The sequence below is a fragment of the Vombatus ursinus genome, unplaced genomic scaffold (assembly GCF_900497805.2).
Source record: "Vombatus ursinus unplaced genomic scaffold, bare-nosed wombat genome assembly UNPS02014859.1, whole genome shotgun sequence".
Lineage (NCBI taxonomy): Eukaryota > Metazoa > Chordata > Mammalia > Diprotodontia > Vombatidae > Vombatus > Vombatus ursinus.
The window spans coordinates 4847731-4862948 of NW_020954637.1; the positions used below are offsets into that span (position 1 = coordinate 4847731).

Below are 15218 nucleotides of genomic sequence, written 5' to 3' on the forward strand. Positions count from 1 at the left end.
CATACATATTCCACATCTTATAGTTATTGAATATTTATATTTGTGACATAATTTTCTTCCCCTTCAACAAGGTTCTAGACTCCACAAGGAAAAGTAGGAACCATTTGTTAACTCTCCTTGTACCTCCCTCAGCACCTGGCATATCATTCTTTCATAGTGATCTACTTAAGGAATGATTGTTTGGTGAAGAAACTTTCTTCTTAGAAGCCCTGGGGGAAGCAGGTGGTCCTCTGCAGTCATCTTTAAAGTGCTCGTTAATGCTTACAATGACTCTAGAGTTGTCACTTTCCCTCATGTATACATTCTTTCTAACCTCTCTCTTTTCTAAATCTTTCACCATTTCTAGACTCCTTACGATCAGGTGCCACTAGTTTGAACAGATTTTCTGCTCTGCAGCCTCCAGTATCATCTGTGTCTGCTTCATCTACCCCTCTGGAGTTTGACTCTCGCAGGGCCTTAACTAGGTAAGAGGAACTATCCTGCCTGTTCTGTTGACTAATGGGGCCCTGAGACCGAGGTTCTGAGTCTGTGATGTCAGGGAAAGGCAAGCCACTGCAACCGTGAACTGTCTTTAGCCCCTGTTTTGACATGGCCTTTGCCTTGTGCTTGGTATCATGGCTTCTTTCTTGACTCCTTAAGTCTTCCTGTCCTGTGAAGCCCAGGGTAGGGCCAGACACCCAGAGGTGCCCAGAAAGAAAGTGTCTCTTAGAGATTTTGCCAGCAAGGCAGAGTATGCAGGGAGGAGAGGAGCATCCTTGCTTTGTTAGGTCCCGTGGTGTCAAACTTAGGAGTTCAAGTTAGAGTAATTGTGCCCATCCCCTTCTCTGTCTTATTTAATACGGTTTCCATGTCAAATTTGCTTCCCTTCTGAGTTTCACAAGTCTCTCTTAGCTTCTCTTCTCCCCCCACCTCTGCTTCCCAGGTGTTCATGCAGTAATGCCTCCTGTGGTCAGCATTATGTGAAATTCAGGATACTGGCACTTTCTCCTTTATACACCAAAATGTGGTTATGTTTGACGGTTTGGAATTGTAATCTTCCTAAAATGCACTCTGTATGGCCCTGTCTTTTTCAAGAGAATATCCTAACCGTAATTCAAACTTCATAACTTGGGTTTGTCACTATGAGTATTAGCTGTGGTGTCCTGTCTGTCTCTCTGTCACACAGCAGGCCCCATTGGGGCTTGTGAGCTCTGTGGACTCCTCAGCCTAGCGTGCTGTCGCTGCCAAGGCCTTGTGGCTGCTTTCCATACCTTTCTAACTAGTCCCCCTTAGCTGCCTGTTGGGTGTTAATTCTCACTGCTGTTGGTCTGCCCATCTGAAGCACAGGCTTCTTTGCTGCTCTCTTTTGACGTGCTGTGGACTGGGAAACTAGATTATAAAATCAAGAATCTGTCTTGTTCAGAAAAGAGTATGTTGCTTGTGTGAGGGCCTCTGGAAGTCTTCTCTGAGTAAAGTGGGTAGTAGAATGGCGCTATCTAATTTGGTTGCTCAGAAGCACATTTCTGCTTACTCTCTAATTCCTAGCTATATTTCTCCTAAGTGAGTTCTTTAATAAGGGCACCTGGCTTTAATTCTCTGACTAGTTAGCTTCTAACCAGCCCTTAGATCTCTTCCATCCTACAGCTTCTCATTTTTTTATAGGCATTTAAACCTTTTAAAAATTGAGACAAGTCAACAAATTATTTTTTGTCATGATGAACATCTCTATCACCTAGGAAAACAGAATTATTTTATCTTAATAAGAGCTCCCTGTGGTACTTTCTTATAATGCTGTAAAGATTATTTTGCTTTTTCATGTATTTGGAAATCATTCAGGAAAAGTCTCGAATATGTGTCTGAGAATTATTATTTCATTTGTAGCATGGTTTTGGAGGATCAGCATTATTAAACAACTTGAAAGCTAGATGATTATTTGCTCTTGTAAAGTTTGACATAGCCTTCCTTTTGAAGAAGTGTTGTTTTGTGTTGAAGTCGAGGAAGTATGGGCAGGGAGAAGAATGACAAGCCCCTTCCCTCTTCAACGCCTCGTCCAAACACCTTCCTTCGTGGTAGCAGCAGCAAAGATCTGTTAGACAATCAGTCCCAAGAAGAACAGCGACGAGAGATGCTTGAGACTGTGAAACAGCTAACAGGGGGCACGGACGTGGACAGGAGCAGTACAGAGGTGGACCGCAGCAAGACGAGGGAAACAGGTGAGCCATTGGGCTTTCTCTGAGTGGCAGAGATAGGGATCTGCGTCCCAGAATCCATGACCGTCGCTGCAGGGCGTGGGGGAAGAGACAGAGGTGACTCCATATGCCAGAGGTGTAGAGACATACACCCCAGGCTGGGCCGCAGTGCTGGGGAAGTTAAACTACCATTTTCACAAACATGTAATTGGCTTGTTCTGACTGTCCGCTATTTGACTCGTGATTCCCCCTCTTCTTCCCAAATGTTTCAGTGAGCCATAAGGCTACTTCACCTTCCAGGGAAGCAGCCCAGAAATCTCCCTGTGCTATTGCCCTCAGCTCACCCTGTTGTACATGGGTGCTGCAGCCCATCTGCTCGGTATAGGTGTGCCCTATTTGACGACACCGCACTATCCGGGCACCCCAAGGTCAGCTGAGAAGGGGGTGGCAGGCTTAACTTCCCGTTCTCTTTTGTCTGGCGTTATCGCTGGCCTTGTTGGACGTGTGTCATGTAACGCATGTACATGCTTGGAGGGGCTGTTCCAGGGTACTGTGGGTACTTCTTTAGGGTGCTGTGGGTTGAAGTTAGTAGCAGGTCTCCCAGATGACAGACATCCATCACAAAGGCTGTGCAGGGCTTCTGCATGCTCTGCTCTGCTGAGGTTTTTTTACCTGCAAGTTCTAGAACAGTCAGTTCACTTGTAGCTCTGGTGGGAATGCACTGTTGTGGAGATTTAAAGGCAAGTGCATCGTCTCCCCACTGGCTCTTGGACTTCAGTGCTTCGACCGTAGGGCAGTGTTGGCCTTCTTAATGTAGCCCCAATTGCTCGGCATGGGGTCTGGAAGAAAAATACATTACATACAATTATGTAATGTCATGGTCCAGACTTTTAACATGTATGAGCTTCAGTGCCATTAAGAGGTAATTTTGGAAGAACCTGCAACCAAATTATTGAAGTTTTAAAAGTGCTTTGAAGAGCTTATGAATCTGTCGCATGACATGTTCTTTGGTCACACCACTACTTTACTAGTCTCAGGTCACATGGTGATATTAATTTGAAGTAAAAGTTGTAGAATCTGTCATATATGATAACTGTCAGAACTCATAGTGGCAGGGGGGGTTGTCATTAGTGTTTGCCACAGGAATTGGCAGTGCCATAGGTGGGAAGTGAAGATAGAGTAGCAATTGCTGACCAGTTATAGGAAAAGGCACTAGTCCTTGTTAAGTGCTGGATTCTCTGGGGTATGAGATCATGGAGAAGGGAGCAAAGAGTGGTAGATGCTGAAATGGTATTCTTTCCCCTTTGCATTGTTAACCGCTTGAATGGTTTAGGCTCCATGGACGTGGCTTCGTGTCCAGGGCTATTCAAGGGGCCCATCATCCTTAGCTACTTACAGACAGTTCCTCTGCCCTCATCATGATTGCTTCCCATATTGACAGTTTCTCCTGAAAGTTCATAAAAACCTTTTGATCTGTAGCCTGTATTTCTTAATCTGGAAGAAGGCTTCCAATCACCAAAGAATGTGATTTACCCTTTCCTTTGGTCTTTTGAAGACTAATCTTTTTTTACCCCCAATGTTGGGGCACTTTTTCTGTCTCTCTTTGCCTGTGTGATGGCCACTCTTGCATCTAAAGATTACTGTTGGAGTCTGCAACCTCTATATCCCCTTGTTTATTAACTATCAAGATCATTAGGGGCAGCTAGGTGGTGCAGTGGATAGAGCACCAGCCCTGAGGTCAGGAGGACCTGAGTTCAAATCCAACCTCAGACACTTGACACTTACTAGCTGTGTGACCCTGGGCAAGTCACTTAACCCCGTTGCCTAGCCCCCCCCCCCCAAAAAAAGTAATATAAAAAAAAAAGATCATTAACTAGTGAAAAACATATAATAAAAACAAGGCATTAAATAGCGAGAACTGTCATCTTATACCTTTTTTTGTTTTACATCCAGAATTTAAAGTATTTAATAAACATCAATGTTAATAAGGGGTTATGTACTCCCACTTGAGTGAAAGGTGCCCTTCTCAATTGTCTCTGTCTTTTTTTCCTTACCACCAGCTAAACCAGATGTTCCCACAACTCCAGTTCCTGAAAAGCCTTTGTTGTCAGAGGAGGAGATGGAGAGAAAGTCGAAATCTATTATTGATGAATTCCTCCACATTAATGATTTTAAGGTAAACAAAATCAGTCTGCAGGATGCTGTATGTGATAGGGAGTCATATTAAAATGAGGCTTGTGCTAGGAGATCTATAAGGTCCCTTGTAATCTTGTTCCGGATTTAGAAAGTAATCATTAAATATCTAACAGGGTCTGGGATCAAATCTCCATTTTACTGAGCTTTCTGTTTGCTAAATAAGTCAGATGTGGAGAGTGAATTAGGGTCACTTACTTGAAGGGATTTGATGGGCCAAACAAGAGAAGAGTAGCCTTAGTTATTAATAGAGCTATGTATAAGTGTATCCATGCATATGTTACTTTTCAATGAAGCTGCATGAGTTCACTTGCATTCCCTGGTAAGGAAAGAAGAAAGGCTAGCACGTGTAGTTAGTAAAATTCTAGAAAGCAATCATATCTTTACCCACGTCATAAGAAAGGTCCAAGAATCCACAGACCAGAGGCCATGAAATGAGTCATGGCATTCGTCATTTAACAGGCCCCACAAGAAGCCCGTTAGGATGTAGGATGCTTTCTGTGCTCTTGTCATTAATGTGAAGCCTTCATTTGTTTGGTCCTCTCTGCTTGATCCTGTCCCAATTGTTAAAGTAATTACACCACTCTCCATTATTTGAACAGGAAGCCATGCAGTGTGTAGAGGAACTAAATGCACAGAACCTCTTGCCTATTTTTGTGCGAGTGGGAGTGGAGTCCACCCTGGAAAGGAGTCAGATCACCAGGGATCACATGGGCCAGTTACTCCACCAGTTGGTGCAATCCGAAAAACTCAGCAAACAGGACTTCTTCAAAGGGTTGGTATCCTCCTCAAGGACAGCCACCAGTTGTCAGACTCTCGGGCGATGGTGAATTGTAAAATTATGTTTCCTGTCTGTGACTCTTCTCTCTTTTCAGCTTCTTCCATGGACAGAAATATCCAATGTCCACTGGGCTGTGCTTTGACAACAATTTGCTGATTGTACGGATTCTTTGAGGAGGTGTCTAGTGAGATGTGGAAAGGTTGAAAATGCAAATGACAAATTTAGCCAAATAGATTTTATTCGGAGGTGCTGATCTGATTACCTAATTGAATGCTTACTGCATTCTCATCTCCTTCTTGTAGGCATCGAGGCAACAAGCATTGATGAAATGCCCGCTGTGTGCCAAGCACTGTGCTAAGTGCCGGGGATACAGATACTTCCTATATGTGCTTAACCGTTTTGCTGCATTCTTACCTTAGATAGTTTGGGGCCGGGAAAGAGGGTGAGTTTAGCAGAGACACCCCAAAATGTGCAAACTCTAGACAGCTTATCAACTCAGTTCTTAAAAACTGCTGCATGAATATCTGAGAGCAGAAGCTCTCTATCACGGGCAACTATTGACTTGACATAAAAATGTTTTGTATCTTACTGCTTCAAAAAAATTCTCAGCTTTATGCCCATTGTAGTTCCATGGAAGTTTATAAGTCTTTGGTGTCTCATGCGTAGAATCCATTCCAGGTTTGCCTCATTGTGGTTCCTGACAGCATCTCGTCCAATGGAGTTCCAACTGTCACTGGTATTCGGCACTCAGTTTCTCTTGAATCCTGACATCCAAGTTTGCTGTTAGCTCTGGCATCACAGGTCTCCCAGCCAGTGCCTGCCATGGAAATATCCTCACATACAGTGGCATTCAGAGACTAACATTAAACATACAGGGACAATTATTCATAGGACTGTGTTGAAGAAGGCCTCAAGGTACTGGGAAACATCTCCCTGCTAGTATAATCAGAAGAGTTGGCTCCCAGCAATGACCTGGAGTCTGGTGAAGTTGACTTGTGCCTGTTGAATTTAACAAGGAAATTTGGCACAAATCTCTGTGGTGATCATCGATAAAAGCCATGATGATGGTACCATACGTGACCCAGTTCCAAGTCATTGAGATTATATGACTTATTTCCATGATCTACCCAAGGAAAAGACAACAGATGGGCAAATACACCATCTCAACGGACAAACTCAACTCAGATCTCATCCATTCTCTAGCAACACCAAAATTCAGGGGGCTCTGGCTGGCTCTATTTGCTTTGATCCCATGTTGACGTCCAGGAAATTGGATCAGCTGGGGCATTGGGTATTCCAATTCGTAATTCTCAACCTTTCACATTGCTACGTATCAGGATAACAAGGCACCTTACCAGTGAATGCTATGGAATCTGAAATGGGGGGGAAATGCTGGATTGCACAGTGCCTTACCATCCTCACTCTGTCTCCCCATCACTCCCAGAAGTTTGTCCACATCTGGCATGGGGCCAGGAGATCTATTCCAATCCAGAGCCATTCCAGGAGGTCTGGCCCGGCTGTGGGTCATTCTTGGCTGAGAGGACTCCTGAGAGGCTGGGTTGCTTCCTGGGACACATCAGAAATTCAGGTATGCTCTAGTGCAAACCCTAGACCAAAGCGGATCCCCCAGAAGGCCCATTCTAACAAGGGGGACCTTGTTAGACAACAGTTGGTTGTATGAGCCTGCTTAACTTTTCACTTGAACTAGCCCTAGGAGCTTCTCTAACCTGATAATGGATACGATCAAAAGTGTTTATAAACAAGGGCTGTTTCAGCCCTTGACTAGATCTTTTCTTGCGATACACTGGCATAGTTCCTAACCTAATGTACATGTGTCATCCACAACTTATTTTGGGGAAATGGTGGCTACACCTTTGTTGAGGATGAGATTTCACTCCAACTGAAAAGGAGACAGATGCATGCTTGTGCCCACAGACCACTCCTTCATCCGACTCTCCACCTGTTTAATCAGTGGTGGAGATTGGGCCTGAACCAGCCTAAGGCCTACATGCCTTAAACTGATCAGACAGAAAATTAGAAAGGACTGACAGTCTCAAAGAAACACATGGTGGTCAGGACATAGGAACAGACTACCATGGATACCCAGGGAATGCTTTGTGGCATATGAGCCAACTGTGGGCCTTCTTTTTTTCCCCTGGGGTCTCTAGTCCCCTCTAGAGAAGCCATTGGATTTCTTGCCACAGAAGTGCCTTGGACCAGGCACTGCCACCACTTTTAGTTTTTGTGACTCAGGTGACCAAAGACCATCCCTTCTGAATCTTTTCTGGGATGCTAGAAGAACCCTCTTTGGCTACCTTGCCATGGGGGCGACCCTGGTCAGCAGCCGTCTTCTCATATGAACCTTCTCAGGCTGGGTGTGATGGTGCTGGTCATCAGGAGAGGAGGGTTTCCAAGCTCTTTCCCAGGCTTTTGGAGGCCCAGCCTCCACTCTGTTACCTCCCCATAAAGCCTTTCAGCCTTGTATTTTGAAGTATGTGAAGCAAGCAGTATAAGTATTTCAACTCTACACAGTTCAGTTTTCTTTAGGTTGTGTCAGGTGTGAGTCTAATGTGCATTTTTGGTAAATCATTAGGCTCTCCTTGAGGGTCTGGCTCTATACAGTCATCTGAATAACTTATACATGGTGGGAATTACATGGAGAGAGAGAGTTAGACATTCAAATAATGCTGTTGACACAGCCATTTTTTATCAGGGTTCAAAACAATTCTTGTTTATGTATGCAGTAAAGGCTGTCACATATTTACAGTGGTTTCTGATGTAACCCAGGATCCTAAAACCACCTTTTTCAGTTGACAAGAAGTTGTCCCCAAAATGTGGTGTACATAGACTTCACCTCAGAAGATGGGGTCATTATTTCTGCTGTTTTGTCTTACTTGAACCCCTTTTTCAGTGGAACCCCTTTTGGTACCCATGATATTCTTGCCTTTTCTGGGAAAATAATTTTCATCAGCATTTTTATAGGGCACTTAAGCTTTGTGTTCCCTTATAGTGTTCAGTAGTGCTTAATGTGGCTCACCCAAAAAAGGATGTGGATTGAGAAGCAGGTGTGTTCGATGTTATCAATCACCATCTGTCCTCCGATTGACTTTCCTCCTCACATCTCTCATTAGATAGTCTTATGTTAATATTTTGAAGGGTTTGATTCCTTGAGCTTGCTTTCCACGGCCCCTCCCTGCCTTCTCATCCTATTGGAGTCTTGGTTTTTGTAAGCCCTTCACCGGGTTGTGCTTGGTCTGCCTGCTCTGCCGGAGGCTTCCCTCTGGGGCTGCCTTCTCTGGGCGTGTCCAGTGTGCCACTTGAGTTGTCCATCTCTTTAAATTAGTTGCCTCTTTTTCAGGTAGAATAAAGCTTTCCCTTTGGTAGTTCCATAGTACAACTCACTTCACATCTTTCCTTTAGTCTCCCCCCCTTCCTTAGTTCTCTACAGTGTGATATGATTCCATCTCCGCACAATGTCACAGGACAACACTCAGTGCCAACCTCAGCTCCTGAGGCAGCCTGGGCTAGAGGAAAGAGCACACTGCGTCCGAAGAGACCTGACTTTGGATCCTGGTTCTGCCAATTCCTAGTGGACCGTAGGAAGGTCACTTCCCCTCTCTGGGATTCTGTTTCCTCATCTGTAAAATGAAAACACTGGATTCGATGATCTCTAAAGTCCCAGCTCTAAGCCCTATGATACGGGCTCTTCCTTTCTAGTTGAATGGCACTCATTTCAATTCCGCACACCTTTCCTGAGAATCTGCAGTATGTCCAGTCCTGTTCTGAGCACCATGGGGGACACAAAGAAGAATTAGATGAGGTCCCTACCCTCGTGGAGGCTGCAGTTTGGTAACGTCAGTCGTGTTCTGGAATTAGACTGTGGTTTTATGCCACAGTTCAGTAGAGTGGATGTGGTCTTTGCTGCATACCTGGATACATGAAGAACATAGGGGCCAATACTCTGTAAATATTGAGGTCTTAAGAGTATTTGACACCCCCTAGGAGATGTTGGATCTTTTACCTGACTACCAAGCAAGTGTAACTTCCATCAGGTTACTGTTATCCAAGAGATGTCCTCTCCATCATTTTAGAGTGAATTAGTCCCTGTTATATGCCTGCTGCTTCCGAGATGCCGTACTGGCATAAGACACCATCCATCCCCTGCCCTTGTAGAGCTCATAGTCTATAGAGGATTGGGGGGGGGGGGGAGAAGTGGTGGAGGGAGGGGATACAACAATGAAAACATCTGTTATACACACACACACAGAGCGTAATAAGCGTGTAATGTATGTGAACCAAGGGTCACTTGAATGCTGAGAGGGGAAAAGGTCCAAGAGTTAGTGTCATGGCAGACCAGCGCTGGTGCTGGGCTTTGAAGGTAAGTTGGATTTCATCAAGTGGATGGGGACAGGGAGGACGTGCCCCAGATGAATGTGGTACATTTCAAAGGTGGGAACCTGTGTGTATCAGGGAGTGCTTCAAAGAGGACAGTTTGCTCCCGCAGCCCCATCCTGCATCCACGGATTAAGCACTTTCATTTGTAGCTGAACTCTCTGCATGAATAACTCATCTGTTTTTGTGACACTCCGTCTTACGTTCATGGAGCCCTTACGATAGTTCCATCATTGCCTGCTATTGACCAACAGTTCACAGATAGACTCCTGTCAGAAGTTGCGCGTTTGCCTCCCTTTAAAACAATGTGTCCTTTCAACTTGGGGTTATCCTGCTTCACTTTGCTGTGCAGTGACAGCTTGGTTATTCTGCCCTGATTTTTGCTGATGGCCATCCCATTGAAGTTCTTTGGTGGTAAGCAGTGTTTCGGTGCCAAATGCGATTGCCTGTTTTCTAGGACTTCACTGTTCATGATCTTGTCATGACATCGTAGAGTATTAGAGCTTATAGGGTACCTTAGAGATGAGTGAGCCCTGTTCATTTTACAGAGGAGGAAAATGTGGCCCTGCCAACCATGACTTACTCAAGGTCACCAAACAGGAGAACGGCAGGACTGTGGGTGAGCCTCCTGAAGCCAGGTCCAGCGCTATTGTCCCAGTGCCCTGCTGCTTCCATTCTTGTGCCTCCACAAGAAGTTCTGTTGAGTTAGTGGCATTATTTGCTGCTCAGGAGTCCCCAGGTAGCACATGGCACAGGTCCCAGTATCCCAGCAGCATCTCCAAGGAGCCATCGTGCCATCTAGACCTACCATTTGGGTTGAGGAAGGATGTCACCAAGGTGACAAATGCCCAAGGCACTCCTGCCTTCTAGACTCCACTTTCTACTTAGAATCCTAAGATCCGAGAGCTTACCAATGGGAATTAGAAATGAGCTTGTTCCCTCAGTCCACAGGAGAGGACACTGGCTTGTTGGTCAGGGAGTTTGGCACCACATGGGGGTATTCCCCAGGCAACAACCCTCAGGTTGTTACTTTGTAGCACCAAAACCTTCATTGCCTTAATAGAGTGTAACCTTCATGAGGTGCTGTAGCTAAAAAATGTACTCTGTGGCCAACCTGGTAACGATCCTCAATGATTTACCACGTGCTCTGACACCAGGCCATTATTCAGCACCTCTCTTACTTGGTCAGAGCTACCAAGGCTTGAGCCCTGTTGCTGATGAAGCCTCTTGAACTGCATTTACAGGCTGTCCTTCGGGGTGGCAGCCTCTTGCCTGGCACTACGCCTCTGCTTATGTGTTGTAGACCAGCCCTCAGCATGCTGGAGTTTCTTGAAATGCCCATGATTTATTTCTGTTGAGGCTTACAACTTACTGAGTTGATGGAAAAGTACAAGACATCAAAAAATGTATTATTTTCCCAGATTCTGGCTTCCCTGTTATATCCTTAAGCCACATGGAACATTTCAGTAGCTTATGTGGCGCTTAATGAGTGTCCATATGGAAAAGGTCGCCACATTTCACAAAACACTTGATATTTTAAGTCCTCTGTTTTGTGCTCGTTTACTGACATTTCCAGCTCTGGAAATACGGAAAATAGTCATGAGCTGGGAGGCAGGAAATCAGGGAGTGAGCTGCTTTCCTTCTTGGAGCCTCAATCCTCTGGATGATATTGTAAGGAAAACGCAGTAGGAACTTAAACTAGCATTATTTATTGACACCCATGAAGGCCAAAGGTAATGTCTTTAATTAATAGCTTTCTGTAGATAGTCTGATTTTTTTTGAAATTCTAATTAACGCTTCAAGCTTTTTGTACCTGTCTCATTCTCTCCATTAAATTGTTTTATCTTACTTTTATTGATAATGTTTATATTTATATCACCATCATTTCTAAGTTACCTCCCCAAGAAAGTTTTTTTTTTTTGAAGAGGGTAGAAAAAGACAATTGAGTTAAATTGATGAACACAAATCATATCTGGTAGACATGAAGTCTTCCACATGCACAATTCCCCACTTCTTCAAAGACTTGAAGGAGGTTCTTTTTCTCAATTCCTTCCTACTCCCCATGAAATTGTAGCTCCTTGGGGGGCAGGAATCCTGCCTTTTCTTTCCTTTATATCTCTTCCATGTACATAATAATGAATCTGACATCTGCTGGTCACCATCTCTTGAATTTGTTAATTTAGAGAGATTTGAGAGTTTCCTAAAGAGAAAATCTGACATTCGAACTAACTTTGGCACTTGAATGTCTTTTCTTTGTCTTTGACAGGTTTTCAGATACCTTGGAGTTGGCAGATGACATGGCCATTGATATCCCCCATATTTGGTTGTACCTTGCTGAGCTGGTGACCCCCATGTTAAAAGAAGGAGGAATCTCTATGAGAGAACTTATCACGTAAGTCACTCAGGTCTCTGGTGTGGTACATCTACTCAGCTGATTTGGAAGTGATCAACTTGCCCGCTTCAGGGCCTTTGTAAATCTTAAACATTATAGAAATGTCACCAGTCATTACTTTTATTCTTAGGGCATAGTGTAAGGTCACACAGTAAGTGGTAAAACAAGGTCCCTGAACTTAAGTCTTCTAACTTTAAATCCAGTGCACTTCCTAATGTATGACACTACCCCATATGAGGTGCCTCAAATGTCCTTCCTTCTTAAGATCTTTCAACTTTTAAAAAAAATTACTCTCTTTCTTACCATCCATGCCCCCGTCCTCCCTCCGAGTTCTCTGAGCTGCTGTATTGGGCACAGCCATGAACAGGAGAAAGATCAGAGAATTTGCCAGTGTGGTTCAAGTTGGTTGAGACTAGGAAAAGGCCCTACTGTCTTTCACCTGCTTCCGAAAAATGCCACAACACTTTCCATAATACCTTAGAGAGGTCAGTTTGATAACTTCATTACCCAGCTACTCAGGGTTTACTCCTTTTGCTTTGAAAGAAGAATTAGAGAATGCAGATAGATAACCAGAGAAAGCAGTGTTTGACCCAGCTTTTTGACCCTGGAGTTAAATGATGTTGGAGAAAGATGTAATATCGTACATCAAAGCAGTACACATTTATTAAGTGCCTTCTGTAGGCAGAGCTGAGCACCATGCTAGATACTGAGACATTTTTTTAGGTCCCTGCCCTCCAATTGTTTATCATCTTGTAAGGGGGACGATATGGTCACACACTGCTGCTATACAACATTACATGATAAAGGCAATGCAGGTTTACAACAGAAAGTGGTGTGTGAGATTTGCAGGAGGAGTTGGCATTTTAACTGAAAAATCTCCCTGTAAGCTTCTCCATCTAGGCAGTGTATGGTCCAAGGTAAAACCAAAAGTTCTTAGAATACATGGCCATAGATGCACATTGGTACTGTCTGCTCAGTTGTGCAGTCTTTATCAGCCCAGATGTGCGGTCTTTTCTCAGTGCACAAGAAGGAATCGATCAGAAATGTTTACTTTGCATGACTGACACCCCCTCGTGAATGTGACCATTGCTTTGTATGCTCTGTTACAGAGAATTTAGCAAACCTTTACTTCCTGTGGGAAGAGCTGGGGTCTTGCTTTCTGAAATCTTGCACCTTCTATGCAAACAAATGGTGAGTGCTCCCACTTATGTCATAAGTTCAGATGAGCCTGAGAGAGGGGGTGAGGAGCTGGGCTTGGGAGACTGGCTTAGCCATGGTACAAGAAGGGTCAGGAAACCTGGCTTCCTGAGGAAGGGATCTGCTGCAACTCCTCTTCAGAGCATTTGATATTGACTCCATGGAAACTGAACACATTTATCTAAATTTGATACCAAAGAGCATTTTTGTCTCTCCTATGATCAATCTTGAATCAGAATTAAGACAAGCAAGTCTGCTTTGTCTGAGGTACCTATACTAGGTGCCGGGGAGATAAAGACAAAAGCCAAACAGTCCTTCCCCTCAAGTAATTTCTTTCTGCTGGAGGAGAGAGCATATACAAAGATAAGTCATGTGAGATAGTGGGGGGGTGGGGCACTGACTACTGTGGGCATTGGGAAAGGCCTCCTCTGTGAGGGAGCACCTAAGCTTAGGCTCAAAGAAGAAAATGTTCAGGCATAGGGGAACAGACTATGCAAAGGGTGGGAGGTGGGAGATTCCAAATTCAAGGAAGAGAATTGCAGTTTCAATTTGAGGGAAATGTAGAATTTATAAATCAATTACTAAACATTTACTAAGCACCTACTATATGCCAGGTACTGTGCTAAGTGCTGAAGATAGAAAAAAGAGGCTCCCCCAAGGAGCTTACAGTCTAATGGGGGAGACAACATGCAAACAAATATATACAAAGCAAGCTCTATACAGGGAAACAGGAATTAATTGACAAAGGAAGTAATATTAAATAAGTCTGAAAACTTCCATTAGAACCAGCCTCAAAACTTTTTCCACATTTCAGAGACTGTGCTTTATTCTCAAGATGATATGGAACCAGTACATAGCTTTAGGAAACAGAGTCATGTGATCACATCTGTGTTTTAGGAATATTTGTTTGATAGTTGTATAGATGATGGATTGGAGGCAAGGAGACCAATTAGAAGACTTTGGTGTATTCAGGGTGAGAAATCATGCCCACCTAAATGAGAGGATTAGCCACATGTGTGGAAAGAACGCTGTCTATGAGATGCCGTGGAGGGAGGGGAGTGACCAGGCATAGGGGATGAGACAGAAGTCAAAGATAACTAAGGTTGCAGATCTGTGTGACAGGCAAGGTGATGGGTGCCCTCGAAAGAAATTAGGAAGTTTGGAGTGGAGTGAATTTAGTGGGGACAATAATGAGTCCATTTTTGAACATGTTGAGTTTGAGAACCTGGTGGGACAGTGAGGTGAAGATCCCGAGGAGGCGAGCAGCAGTGGAGTTGAGGAGAGGGATTAAGGCTTGGTCTGTGGAAGACGTTCTCTGCACAGAGATGATGACTGAACCCATGAAAGCTAATGAGGTCACCAGGAAGCAAGAAGAGGAGTCCTGAAGACAGAACCTTGGAGGGCACTCATGGCCAAAGGGTGGGTGATAGATAAGGATCAGCAAAGGAGGCTGAGAAAAGGAGCAGGTAAAAAAGGTAGGAGAAGAGAGCCAGGAGAGAGCACTTACAAAGGAGGAAGGGGAGAGGAGAGCATCGGGAAGAGAACCGCAGGCCAGCAGCATGCCAGCTGCAGAGGACAAATGTGAGAGTCACTGAGAAGAGGCCAGTGGGCTAGGACTTTTAAAGGTGGCTGGCTTTGAGAGAGCCTTTCAGTAAGGGATGGCATCACAAGTTAGAAATGGATGGATTGGGAGCAAATAGCCCCTGGGGGTTTGCAGACAATAGGGAAGGAGACGATGGATATGGAAGATTTGGGGATGAGGGGTGAGAGGGATTGAGAGAGAGAGACAGGTCAAAGGGGAAAGTTTGTGGAAGAGACAGGAAATGGGATTAAGGTCATATGTAGCTGGATTGTCAGAGAAAGGCCACTTCTTCCTCAGAGACAAAAGCAGAAAGGAGAGAGAGAGGAAAGGGGGTGATGACGAGGGGCCTTTAAGTGTGGAGCAGCTGCTGGCATCACTAACATACAAGGGCAGGCAGGTCCTCTGCTGAGAGGTAAAGGAGAAGGATGGCAGGAATTGGGAGTAGAGAGAAGACTTGAAATAGCCCTTCCAGCATGGGATAGAACAGCATTGACAGATGACAGTGAGGGTCCA

General features: G+C 44.5%; 1 protein-coding gene across 5 annotated transcripts in view; it reads left to right on the top strand.

Annotated features, from left to right (window-relative positions):
• The window catches only part of EIF4G3 (eukaryotic translation initiation factor 4 gamma 3), a 240781-nt gene that overhangs the window by 211529 nt on the left and 14034 nt on the right, over positions 1–15218 (top strand). For all 5 annotated transcript variants that reach the window (XM_027841348.1, XM_027841345.1, XM_027841344.1 and 2 more), the window contains 6 exons: positions 347–464; positions 1972–2192; positions 4229–4344; positions 4964–5136; positions 11801–11926; positions 13036–13117. In XM_027841348.1, the coding sequence (XP_027697149.1) occupies positions 347–464; positions 1972–2192; positions 4229–4344; positions 4964–5136; positions 11801–11926; positions 13036–13117 (836 nt within the window). The remainder of the gene's footprint in view (positions 1–346; positions 465–1971; positions 2193–4228; positions 4345–4963; positions 5137–11800; positions 11927–13035; positions 13118–15218) is intronic.